Source organism: Amphiprion ocellaris, chromosome 12 (genome assembly GCF_022539595.1).
Source record: "Amphiprion ocellaris isolate individual 3 ecotype Okinawa chromosome 12, ASM2253959v1, whole genome shotgun sequence".
NCBI lineage: Eukaryota > Metazoa > Chordata > Actinopteri > Pomacentridae > Amphiprion > Amphiprion ocellaris.
Window position 1 is genome coordinate 5,927,491 of NC_072777.1, and position 14,320 is coordinate 5,941,810.

The following is a 14,320-nucleotide window of genomic DNA, read 5'->3' on the forward strand; positions in this document are numbered from 1 at the left end:
CAGCACACACGTCTTCTACCCTTTAGCCTCGACCTCCTCAATCCATATTTAGGCTGTCGCAACCGTAAAAGAAACCAAAAAAAACAGATGCTCCCTGTCACAGGCTCCCCTCTGGACCCGCATTGTCTTCAAGCTCTGGAGGCTGATGTGGTTTTTTGGGCCCGAGGTGAGGAATGCGGCGCTGACGATGACACGAAGCCCCCCTTCCTCCTCTGCAAGGGGCCTCATCCAGCTGTCTTGTTGTGGTCAGATTCTCAGTACTGTTCCGTATCACATGGTGGAGGAGATAATCCCACGCCGGTCCGATCAGGCGCTGGCCGGGAGGAGAGGAAGAAGAGACAGGGGCAAGAAAAAGTGAGGGAAAACTCATTCAGCCCAAAAAAACAGCATCTTCTTCTGGGTTTTTTTGTTTTGTTTTTTTATTTTTTTGCCCCAAGTTGCTCATTCTTCAGCCTTTCTTTTCCCTCCCTCTCTTCTCTCTGCCCTTCCTCGGCTGTTTGCAGCGCCGCTAAGCTGTAAACTGAAACTGGTTAGCGCTGAGCTCTTAATTCTTGTCAGCGTCTATTAATTATGGGCCAGTTGGATGTTCCAGTTCAAACGGCCCCCGCGGATCTTGGAATTCTAACTCCGGCTGTTTGGTCACTTGTCGCTTGTCGCAGCCACATGACCCTGCAGCCCACAGCAGGGAAACCAGTGTGTGTTTCTCTGTGTGTGTGCAGCAGCAATCCACCCTCAGTTTGCCTGAAAAGTCTGTGAATTCAAGCTTTATACCTTTCAAGTTTTAAGATTTTTATTTGCCATTTGTACACATGAACAGACAGTTTAGGCACGTAGGAATTCTAAAAAGTTCAGTCTGTAAACTAATGCAACCTTTCAACACCAACTGAGAGCCATGAAACCAGAACATCAGCGGGTTCTTGTCCTCCGTCAGTCCATCCCCCCTCGGCGGGTTAAAGAACAGACAACACAACTGTCAAAAAAAAGAATTTAAAAAAGACACGATAAAAGTGACATACAAGAATAAATACAAAAAAACAATAAGAGAACCAGATGCTGCAGCTGAGGCATGAAAATACTTCAATTGTCCATAAATATATACATATATATGCATACACACATGCGCATATATATATATATATACACACACACATACACACACACACGTACACATACATACCCATACAGTATGTAGGAAGTATTGCACATAGGTGGATTGAGGTAGTGAGGAATTATTGCACAGAAAATATTGTTTACATTTTGTCTTTGCCATCAGTCTCATTGTGGTAGGAAAAAACTGTTGTGGAATTGTGTTTTGTGTGTGACGATAGTGTCCACTCCAGTGTGTCTACCTTCCTAATGTATCTCTGCATTACCCCGGCTTGTTGTTGTGAAAGCCTTTACTAACTGCATATCCCTTCATTAGGCCTGTGTGTGTCGTTAAGCAGAGAGAGGCTCCTGAATTGATTTAATATCTGGAGGACGAGCGCACAGTTTTCTTGAAGCACGATTTGTAATTTTAAATTTAACTTAACCAGGAGTAATGGTGAAAACAGCTGCCGAAGCTCCATCTATCGCAAACCCAGTTCCTAGCTGCCTAACTGACTAATTAAAACCGCATCCACGTGTTCAAAGAACAAGAAGTCTATTTGCGAGCCTTATTGATTACTTTAAGGCATACAAATGGAAAGCTGTGTTAGGAGAGGGGCTCTCGATTTAGCTTCAATCTGCCAGGCATAAAATGATCTCACTGTGTTTGCTGGGAAGAATGAGCTCCCTCTGGGCACGGCGGGTAATTAGGTTAGTGGATAGTCGGTGTCAGGAAATTGAAAGACCATCCTAATCGGATTCTTTTGTTTCCAGGGGAATCAAAGGAATTTATATGAGTCACTGGGAAATCTCACACGACTCAATTCCACTTGACCATGTAAAATCTGTTTGCTCTCCCCCTCGGTGCTCAAACAACTTTTGATACAGGCGCGTAAATTCAGCACAGAAGGTGCATCGGCCCGGCGTCCTCTGCGATGGCTTTGAAGATAATCCCACATGTGTCACGTTTGTGTGCCGACTAGTCCAACCAGCAGCCCTGTTTCACAGTCAAAAGGTTAAAACGAAGGGAAAAAAATCTGTATGGTTTGTGCTCTTATGTTCAGGAATGACAGAAATAGACTGCAGTCAGAAAAAAACTGTCTTTGTTGCATATTTTTCTTAAGAAATAATAGACTTTATTAATCCCTGGAGGGAAATTAAGTAGTTACAGCAGCATGGATGTTCAATAAAGGAGTAAACAATAAGACAACACAGAATATTAAGGTATAAAGTCAAGGTAAAATGAAAATAAAGCAAATATAATGTAGAAAAAATCAACAGAATATACAAGAGTGGTACAGAAATGTGCAAATGACTAAGTTTTGGCTGTGTCATAATTAAAAGAGAGTTTTATGACTCGGCAAAACAGGTCATGTTTCCCAATAATCCGCTGTCATAAAGAGGCGACCGTATTATTATCATCTGCAACATCTTAAAATTAGCCGTTGTAATTAAATGTAATTATGAAGATTTAGCTGATGAACCAGTAAACAGAGCGGCCATTTGTACGTATTACATCTGAGCTGTTCTGCGAAATAATCAGGTTTTTTTTCTTTAATGTGCTTTTGGTTCAGCTGCCATTTATACGATGCTTTTTATCTGCAGGTGTGCGTCTGGACCGGGTGAGAGGGGGAAGGCAGAAGTACAAGCGGAGGTTGGACACGGAAAACGGCGGCTACCTCGGCCTCACCATCCCCCCTCCGGCCAAAAAGCCCCGTGAGTCGCTCATTATTATTATTATTATTATTATTATTTCTTAATTTCTTCATGTTATGGCAACACTTTTCTGAAATATGTTGAGACTAAAAGCTGTGAATTGCAATGCTGCAAATAGAAATGTACTCGTTTTACAAACTATCTCAGTGAGGAGCTCCTGTCACATTTTTACTCACTGTGGCCTCATTTTTCACTACAATCTAAAATCCTGCACCTCTATGGAAACAGAACAACCGCAACTAGAAGTACAGAGAAGTCAAATATGTCTTCTGTGCAATACAACGCAGTCCCAAATTTTTGATTATTTATTGGACAAAAATTTTGAAAAAACCTGTTATCAACACGCTCAGCATTTTTCCAAGTGAATCTGCTTGTAACTAACGCTAGAGTTGTTTATGTACTTTTTGCACTTTTTCAATGAGTTTTCATTCTTGTGTCCTGTCTGCTCGGTGTGAACACTGCCTGCAGTTCAACCGAGAACTCCCTACAGTTACGTCATGTTTGTCGTACTATTAGCTTCACGGTTGAATTTTTTTTGTTTTTACAGAATCCGATTAGAGCAAATGTTTTATTTTTAGGATTTGTTTTCTTTTATGAGCTTAGGTTTGGTTTATTTTCATTTTAAACTGTACATTCTATGTGCTTATTTCACAAACCTTTTTACTGTTTTTAGTTTCTGGCTCTGATGAAAAGTGATATTTTGGCAACTTAACACGCTGTTCTTCTTTTCTTTTCCTTATTTATATTGCATATATAGGGTGTATACCTCACCTCTTTAATTCATAGTTGTGTTTTCTTGCTTTTCTTACTGTCAGAAAGCTGCTGTGATGCTGCAAATGTCCTCTTGTGAGACTAATAAAGGATATTCTATTCTATTCTCTTCTATTCTATTCGTACCCGCTGGCAGGATTTGAGGGGTTTTAGAGGGTAAACCCCAATTAATTGACAATAAAACTAAAGACACATTAAAATGTATGGATTAGTGCTTAGTTTAGCTGAATGATAATGCGATTGGCTGCATGTGCAACTGCCTACACGCTCTATCTGACTGGATCAATGACTTGCATCTGCTTTGAGTCCAGCCAGCCTGCCTTTAAATGCACCGCCGGTCAGAAGTGTCTGTTTCAGCTGATACAGATCAGTTCTGAGGGTTAAATTAACTCTTTACTACTGTGGTTTTTTGCTCTGCGTAATAGTCAAGCCTGTATTTTTATGTGTTATCAGTTAACACAATGCATTTACTCTCTGCATCCACCCTCTCCTCTCACAGTGACGAAGATTGTTTCCCATCTGTTGGTGGTGGAGCCAGAGAAGATCTACGCCATGCCCGACCCCACCATGCCCGACGGAGACATCAAGGCCTTGACCACGCTGTGCGACTTGGCCGACCGCGAGCTGGTGGTCATCATCGGCTGGGCCAAACATATCCCAGGTAGAGAGATGTGGCTGCTAACCAATGACTGAACACAGGTTTTTGTTTGGACACTTCAATGCTGACTTGCTGTCACCATAGAACTGTCATTATTTTTTCAGTTTACAGAATATATTGCAACCAGGCCAAAGGTTTGGAAGCAAGACCAGATTTGTACAAAAAAAATCATAGTTTCATTGGTGCAACAAAATAAACATGATTATTATATAAAGAGTCACTCATCAGAATAGCTTTTTACTATAATTATCAAGTATTTGTATCTGTACTCTTGTTTCTTTGCTCAGCTGTTTCTTTCTAGACGTTTCTATGGACACAGTTGAGATTTATTGGGATTTTTGTATGCAAACTCTCAAAAGTAAAAGAGCTTAAGTGAATAATGCAAACTGATTTGCCTTTTTTTACTTTTACTTTTGTACTGAAGTTGTGGCTCTTGCAAATCTTCTCAACTCTTAAACCAAGCCCTTCTTTTCTTTTGCTAACATTTATTCAGCAGTCGTCTGGTAACATAAATGTATGCATAAATATAAATGGAGAATAATGGTGCATAATAGTGTCAATACATCTCAAAATCCATAGAATTCATACAGGTTTTTAAGAAAGACGTTGAGAGCAGGAACTTGAAGTTGCTTCCAGACTTTTGGCCTGTAGTGTAAGAAGCAGGAGTAGGTCTGTCTGATAGTTTGCTGTGACTCATAATAATTTCTGCTTTAGTGATTTGGACATAAGGAAAAGTTTTAAGAAAGTAAACCACTATTTGAAGGGTTTGGAAGCAGAGTGATCTAACCCACTTTCTGTTGTTTTTGAGAAAAATGGATTTAAAGTTTTGTGTTTTCAAGAATGGTCTAATATTCCACTGTAACTCTATATTTGGGTTGTGGGTTAGAACACTTTGCCACTAAAATCTAGACCATAAAATATTACAGAAATTATATAAAAGTGGGATTTTTTGTGGGTTTGACCACTCTGCTTCTAACCCCCTCATGTCATTCTGCAGGTTTTCAGTCATGCTTAATAATTTTCAGTTCATTCTGAACAGATTTAAGTAATTCTGAAGTGTTTCCCAGAATTTTTGAGTCATTTTGTAGATTTTTAAACCATTTTGGTGGGAAGATTTTTGTCATTTCTGAGAACTTTTGCGTAATCCTGGACAAATTTCCTGCAATTTTGGATCATTTTCAAGTCATTTTGAACAAATTTAGCATCATTCTGCAAATTTTCAGTCATTCTGGATCATTTTTAATCATTTGAGAGAAATTCTGACTGATTTTGGATAATCATTTTAGACTATTTTCATGTCATTCTGAACAAATATTTGTCATTTTAAGTCCTTTCTGGAACACTTTCTGTAATTCTGGATGATTGTCAAGTCATTTTGGACACATTTTGACTCATTTTGGATCATTTTTTGAAGCATCTTGAACAACAACACTTTGGAAGCAGAGTGGTCTAACCCACTTTCTGTAGTTTTGAGGAAAATGGTTTCAAAGTTTTGTGTTTTCAAGAATGGTCTAACATTAGGGTTAGACCACTTTGCCACTAAAATCTAGACCATAAAGTATTACAGAAATGATATAAAACTCAGTTGGGATTTTTTGTGGGTTAGACCACTCTGCTTTCAACCCCCTCATTTGATTTGCTAAAATGTTACAGTAGAAGAAGCAGTTCTGTTGTTTCGTAAACCCCCCAACCTCCCACTCACACACATGCACACACACAGGATAATTAACATCTGCTACTCATCTGCACCTAAGGGAGAAGCTAGTCCCATATTCTAAAATCTAATCAATAAAGAGCAGCTGAAACCTTTGATTTGACTGGGTGGGGTGGGAGAGTCTGGGGGGCTGGGATCCGCCCCTATGTCAATGTATTCCATTTCAATCCCAGACTTAAAGGAAGCAATCCTCTTACTTACTTAAGGAGACTACACAGGGCCTGTGGTAAAATTGATTTATTTAGGGAAATACTGACGGATTTCCCTTCTCCTTGTTGACGAATTCTTAAATAAGACATGCTATGCAAATGTCCTCCTTTTCTTCTCATCTTTATCAGCTGAAACAGACACTTCGGACTTTAAAGGCAGCACAGGTTGGACTCAAAGCAGATGCGAGTCATTGATTTGGCCGGATAAAGCGTGTTGCACATGAAGCCAACTGCATTATAATTCAGCCAAACTCACTAATGATCTACTCGTTTTATCCAAATTAATTGGATTTATTTTTAGAGGGTTTTTTTTTGCAGTGCAGTCACAATGATGTAGGTGTCTTAAGCTGTACTTCCTAAAATAGTTTTTATTCCAAATACCTACAAATATTTGTAGGTTTAAATACAGTAAATAATAATGCAATTTTTTAGTCACACAGTGGAAATTGATGTGAATGTTATATATGGTTTTTTAAAGTTTTTATTATTATTATTATTATTATTATTATTATTATTATTATTATTATTATTATTTTATTATTTTATTTTTATTTTAGTTTTTTAGGCTTAACGGATAAATTCATATTTTTTTCTGTTATTTTACCCATTATTATCTGTAATTTAACCAAGAAAAAAAAATATTTGCAAGATCATTTTTAGATTAAATTTTTATTATTAAATTATGTTGATATATATCATTTCATTTTTAAATTTTCAGTTTAAGTCCAGTATCAGACCACTTTTTTTCATCACCTACTTTAATTTCATTTAGTGTTTTTACCTCTTTGGATCCTGCATCCACATATGTGGACATCTTTTTTTTTTTTCAAAAAGAGTGTATTGTTCATAACAATGATAATAATAAATATAATAACAATAGTAATTATAATAATAAAAATAACAACACAAATAAAACCCATATAACTAGAATATCAATATAATAAAATATAATAAATAAAATAATCAAATATTCGATATTATCTAATTATTATATTTATTGGTTACTCCTTATCCCAAATAACTAAAAGAATCTAAAATGCAATCCCAACCAAAGCTCAGGTCATAAGATGTTAAGTTGTGTTTTGAGTTGCTGTTTGGTTAAATTAAAGTAAAGATCCTGGTTAGAAAGTTATCTTGAAAATATCAGCAAAATGACACCATTTATCAGGAAGAAACGCTGAAAGCAGACCAAAAAATTGGTGCAACTTTCCAACATTCCTTGACCTGATCACTTGTTATGTGCCGTTCCCACAGTGAAATTAATCAAATCTAAGCTTACAGTTGTGATATTTTATCAAAATCACTTCATTCTGCTTGCGTCATTTCACATTTGCTGAGAATTAACTGTTTTTACAAACTGGATTTTGTAATAAAAGCAAAAACCAACGTGCTTCATAGTGTAATCGTGAAGTTTTTAGTGACTCGGCTGCAACCAACAGACAAAAAAATTCAGTGACTTTGTAGCTGAATTGCAGGCGGTGTTTACATGGAGCAAATTAAACAATTAAAAATCTAATTAGGAAAATGTCTATTGTATGTAGAACAACCCTGTTTTTCCTTTTATTGGTAAATGGAAAATGTTGATTCTATTTTTTTTGCTTTTTTTCTGAAACAAATATAGAAAATTCAACAATTCACAATTAATAAATTTTACAATTCACTTCACTTTAACTTGTATAAGATATTCACTGTACTTACACAAAATACATTTTTAAATTCTCTCTACGTCTACGCGTGGTTTTGCTGTTTCCATAGTGTTACAAGACTATTTTGCGGAAATTTCTTGGGGTTTAGAGGGTTAAATGTCCTTTTTTTTGTCCTACCAATAATCCAAAACACAAAGATTTTTATTTCCTAATGACACGAAAGCAACCAGCAAATCCTTACCTGAGTATTTGGAACCAACGAATTGTTGATTTTTCTTAAAATCTATGAATTCATCACCAGAATAATGTAGCAACCACAATGCATAGATACGGCGTAAATGAATTTTGCCATCACAATTAAACACTTAAACTCTTCACCTGGGTTTGTTTCCTACCTCTGGATTGATTCTCTCATTCCTGAGCTGGCACAATGCTAACCAGTTGCTTAGCTCTCTCTGTCCAGGGTTTCCCCCAATCACCGATTCATCATCAGATTTATGTTTGACACTTAGAGCCAGACGATGAATCTTTTACGGAGCAGCGGCAACAGCATTTGCTGCCGCTGTAAGTAATTACAGGGCGCTGGCGCTTGTGCAACAAACAGAAAATCATCGTAAATGCTCGGCAGCAATCTCGCTGTCAAACTGACATGTGAGTAATCTGATTACTGGGATCTGAACCGTAGTTTTGAGCCATAATGTAGTTGTTGTGTTTGTAACTTATCTCTTCTTATGACCAGCTAGATACAGTCTGAGGGCTGAATTACACCATTCAACATTACAGAAAACAGTTAATAGTAATAAAAGAGCAGAATTGAAGGATGACAGTTGGGGATAAAAACATAGACAGCCATTTAAAAACTTAATCTGAAAATGAGGCGAACCTTTTATCTTACGCTTTCAACAACAGTCATCTGTTTCTTTGTGTCAGCCTCGATGTCTTAACACCCTGAAGCAAACCGTTTGTAGGCGTTTTTCTGTTCCTGTCTCCGCCAAGGCTGTTCATTCCCCCATATGGCATCGTCAGAAATGCAGCTTTTTTTTAGAAATGCAGCATTTGTTTATTAGTTATTGATGATTAGAAATCACGGCAACATATAATGTGGCCATTTCATATAGATGTACCCACACACAAAATGACCTTGCGCTGACCACAGGTGTGTGTTATGAATGTGTATGTTATGTACAGATACCGAATCGCGTGACCTAAATATGTAACAGGCGGCAGTAATTGATGGGATTCAGAAACACCCCCACAATCTAATCAGTTGTTCCTTGTATCTTTACTGACGGATGACTCCACGTGGTCCATTTGTAGTAGGATCGCGCAACCAACGCGACGGAGTTATGCGACGATTGCCGTTGGTTTGTCTGTCTGTTAGCAACATTATAATGACACAAGGACCAAGTGATTAGATTTTGGCAGTGATGCAGCTTATAGTCTGGATCCACGGATTTGGTAAAGATTTCTGTATCATTGCCAGATAGCAGCACAGCGTCACTGTAACCATGACAACAAGTGAACACTACGTCAGCTGCCTGCTGACAATCACATGATTGCGATACTACTACAAATCGACCGCTGCGAACCACAAATTTTTTTAAAGATTTCATCCATTGGAAATCACACAACGACTGAGCAGCCTTGACGGAGTACTGCGCTTTCTGAGTGCTTCTCTTGTTATTACCTGCTATCCTCCACCCTCCTCATCCCCACCCTCACCGAACCGGTCGAGGCAGATGGCTGCCTTCACAGAGCCTGGCCTCCTCCCTATCCCAGGGGTTTTTTGGTTCCTCACCACCATCGCTCATAGGGAATCCAAAGGCTATGTTGGATTGTTGGGTTTTCTGTGTTCTGTTTACGTCTTTGTAGCATTCACTGTCCTGACATTAGGATGTAATTCCCACAAAAGTCTGCTAATCAAACCGCCGTTGATCGATCACAGTTCGGAAACCCAGCTGTAATTAATGTGATTAGGTGTTCGTGGAGGTGCGGTGACCCAAACGAGCCCTTTGACCCTCAGAGGAATGACTTCAGAAGCGACACCAAGGAGCTGATTAAGCGATTAAACTGCTGCTGTCTCACCACTTCGGCGTTTACACTGAGCTTCAACGGGAACTAAAGGAGCATCCCTGACCCAAATGCACAAATTTTTTTATTTTTCCTGACCTCTTTTTCATCCAGCATCCTGAGAAGGTGGATACATCTTATCTATTTTTAAACAATCCAACTCAGGTGTATTTTGTAATGTTAAAAAGGGCTAAACGGGGTTACTACGGCCAAATTCTTCAATTTAATCAAAGTCACGGGAGGAGGATAGAAATGAATTTCACTGTAATATTTTTTGGGTCTGTTACATTTTCCATGTCCAACTATTGATCTTGCATGCTGTGAGGGTCTAAATGCAGACCTGACAGAGTTATTAAAGGGCCAGGTGACACTCTGGGGACACTTTACCCGAGGCCACCGGGTCAGAGTGTCACCAAGTAGCGATTAAGACAAAAGGGGTCCCTACAGTTTAACAGTCCACTCCCACTATTACACTCATAGCCCACTGCGCAAATGGCCTTAACGATGAGGTAATAAGAGTCATTAGTGCAGATCGCCCCATTAATGCAAAAGTCCTTCAACATCCACATGTGGAGAGCTGGGGAGAAACATGCAGGGGATTTCTGTTGCATTTTAGGTGTCGGTGTCTCGCTGTTTTAATGTGCACAAGTTTTTATTTTTGAAATATAGACGCAAATATATGCGCAAATATATGAAATAAAAGATTAAATAATAGCAGAAGTAAAGAAACATTTTTGGATTTAAGAGCAAACATGACTTCTTTGTCCAAAGACACATGTTAGTGCAGATCGGTTGTTAAAAGCAAAGTGTGTGTAAGAAATACGAATTATGAGGTTTCAAAATAAAAGTTAGATACAAGAGCAAAACTGTTAGGAGACATTTTTGTAGTGCATCTGTACAGATTTACTGTCAAATATACTGTCATGAGAACAGAAACAGACTTGTAGTTTGGATATGGCCGCAAAGTTGTGTCAAACAAGTTTTTATTTTTGAAAAAAAAAATCAAATATATGGCCAAAATATAAAATATATGACTGAACGTTAAAACAGAAGTAAACATATTATACTGCAACATAATATACTATAACATATTATACTAAAACATACCATACTATAGCATATTATACTATATTATACTGCATTATAACATACCATACTATAACATATTATACTACAACATACTATACTGCAACATATTATACTATAACATAATATACTATATCCAAGAGGACACATGATTTTTTTGTTAAAATAAACATATTTGTAACTCATCAGTGCAGACTGACTGTCGGCTAAGGTTATGTTTTTGAAATACTAAAGCAACTATGCAAATGCAATATGAGTTTTAAGGTTTCAAAATTAAATCAGATGCAGGAGCAAATCTGTTAGAAGACATTTTTATAGTGCATCTGTACAGTGTTGATGTTAAATATACCGTCATGAGAATGGAAAAAGACTTGTAGCATGCCTGTGGCTGCTAAATTATGCCAAACAAGTTTTTATTTTTGAAATATGAAAGCAAATATGTGCACAAAATATGCTTTCAAAATAAAATGCAAGATTTTTTATTTTTTTTTGCAAGTTAAACATGTTTCGAACTCATCTGTGCAAATTTACTGGCATTAAAATACATTATTAGTACATCTGTGGCCATTAATTAATACCAACACAACATCTCAGACATTTATATTTCTGTTTAATTGTGTTATAGGTGTATATCCATGTCGATTGCCCAGTTCATAGCATCACTTTCTTCCTTTTTGGATTTTTTTCCTCTCCCACACACACTCCACCGTCATATCTTTCACACACTCTCTCTGGCTTCCTTGTTCTCCCCTGGCTCTCCCCCTCCTACTCCTCCTGCTCATATAGGGCCCTCTAGTCTCATTATTACCTCTGTCTTTTTATTAGACCCATTAGGGCTCTTAGGAGGCCTGTAATGATACTAAATGAATAGAGAGTGAACTGCTGTCTGTTTTAGACCCGGCTCTCAATGACAGCTTCAAGCTTCACTGCAAACCACTCAGTCTCTTCACTGTACCGAATGCAGATTCAATTAGTCGTCTGAGCCGCACCTGTACTGTACCGTCGGGTTGCCGGAGCACTTCTGTTTTCCCACCGCAAACAATCCCTAACATGCTTCAGCGTGCTGAGGATGGGGTAGCTTATAGAAATATATGTTAATGGCGTGCTCCAGTGGTTAAACATAGACCAGTGTGGTGAGGATTTACAGTCCCAGTAAGTGTTGATTCACCGCCTCCTAATCCTGCAGTACAACAAAGCCTGAATGGTATTCGTGTCCTGCTTGTGTCCTTCAGTTTAGGCGACAAAAACACTTTGGTTAATGTCAAAGTAAACAAAAGTAAACATTCTTCAATATCTAGCCAAAACTATCAGTTTTACCCCGACGATAACTCATTCTACACAGCTAATTAGATATAAAAGCTTTCTGGTCAGTTAGCCAAGGCTGTTTTAGGTAAGGCTAAATTGAATTTTTTTTTTTATACTGGCTCTTTCTGTAATTAAATCCATACATTTTGATCAACCAATATTTTCAAAGCTCAGTTTGTTATCCAAAATAGTAACTGAATGGTAATCGGGTGACTCATTTATCAATTTTAAATTAAGATTGCAATTTGGAACAATGCTAAGACAAACTATTGTATAGCATGTTATACTATAACATACTGTACTGTAACATACTATAAGATATTATACTATACAATACAATACTGTAACAGACTATACTATAACATATTGTAGCATACTATACTAAAACATACTATACTATAGCATATACTACAACATATTATACTATAACATACTGTATTATAACATACTATACTATAACATATTATACTATAACATACTATACTATACCATATACTACAACATATTATAGTAAAACATATTATACTATAACATACTGTATTATAACATACTATACTATAACATACTATACTATAGCATATACTACAACATATTATACTATAACATACTGTATTATAACATACTATACTATAACATACTATACTATAACATATTATACTATAACATATTATACTATAACATACTATACTATACCATATACTACAACATATTATAGTAAAACATATTATACTATAACATACTGTACTATAACATACTATACTATAACATACTATACTATAACATACTGTATTATTACAAAGTATACTATACCATACTGTAAAATAACATGCTATACTCTAACACCACATACTATCCTATTACATGTTATACTATGACCATCATTCTGAATTTATACAGTTTGATTTAAGTTCCTTTGAAATTGCATATTTAAATGTGTTAAATGTCAGATCCCTTTTTATTTTGATTGAATCTGTAAGTTGAATGCATAGATACATGGTAAAACAGATTCTAATAAATCCTACAGTAAAACACCAAAATTAAGTGTATTTTCTTGAAATTACCGACTTCAAAATGAAAAAAAAAGCTGAACAGAAGCACTCTTTGATTATAACTGATACATTGTCCGCTTCCACTCTGAAGATTGTCCATAGACCTGTATCAGTGATTTCTTTTAGTAAAATAATTACCTCCAAAAGGCATAAAGTAAGTCTTTACACTCTTTTTCTTACATTGTTAACCAGCTGATTGCAAAAGCTTTAAACACTCTTTAATTCTGTGTCTTCAGTCGCTAATATTCTTCCTTTGCAGAGCAGCAGATATGAATTCCTTTACTGTCGGTGCAGTGACAACCTCTGGTATCCCTGTTCATGCTTTTTGTCACGGAGACACTGGCATTCCTCCGTTTGCTCAATATCGTGTCGTGTTTGGTCAAACGGCAGTAAATCAGTAAGGTGAAATATTGATATTTCATCAGGGGGATTCGCCCTCTGCAGCGACACTTAACTCAGCCACCTCCGGGCGATGCACCTGAAGCTCCGGGGTTACCTCCGGGGAGCCAGGAAGTCACTCCGTCGCTTCAGTAAATTGAGTGGAAAGAGGGGAAAAAAAGCACGGGCTGGGGAAAAGAAAAGAATGATGGAGAAAATGAAGAGGGTGACAGAAGAAGAAAAGAGATGATGGTAGAAACGGTGCATATGTTCCAGTCTTATTTATTGTTGATCCACGTAGTAGCTGTGAAGCATTAAACACTTAGTTCAGCCTGAATCGTTGCCCTTACAACCATTTAAGAGGATTTTCACTCACTTTGACTCCTTCTAGACGAGCACATGCAGTCATTTCATCCTCGATTCTAACCGAACACGATTAAAGCCATTAATTTTCTTGCCAATCTGTCTTTTGGGAATCCGGAGTAAATTCATGAATTCCTGATACAGCCCCACATATCTACATCCAGCGATCCCGTAGTCGTCCCTTCCCCCCGCTAAACATGTACCGGATGTCCTCCATCAACTGTCTGTTTGTCAGATCTGAGGCTCGGATCGATCCCCCTTTCGCATTT

At 37.4% G+C, this 14,320-nt stretch overlaps 1 protein-coding gene across 2 annotated transcripts in view; it reads left to right on the forward strand.

Annotated features, from left to right (window-relative positions):
• LOC111568924 (steroid hormone receptor ERR2-like) overlaps positions 1–14,320 on the forward strand; it is a 56,190-nt gene that overhangs the window by 29,541 nt on the left and 12,329 nt on the right. For both annotated transcript variants that reach the window (XM_055016171.1, XM_023270800.3), the window contains exons 4-5: positions 2,692–2,802; positions 4,073–4,234. In XM_055016171.1, coding sequence (XP_054872146.1) covers positions 2,692–2,802; positions 4,073–4,234 — 273 coding nt within the window. The remainder of the gene's footprint in view (positions 1–2,691; positions 2,803–4,072; positions 4,235–14,320) is intronic.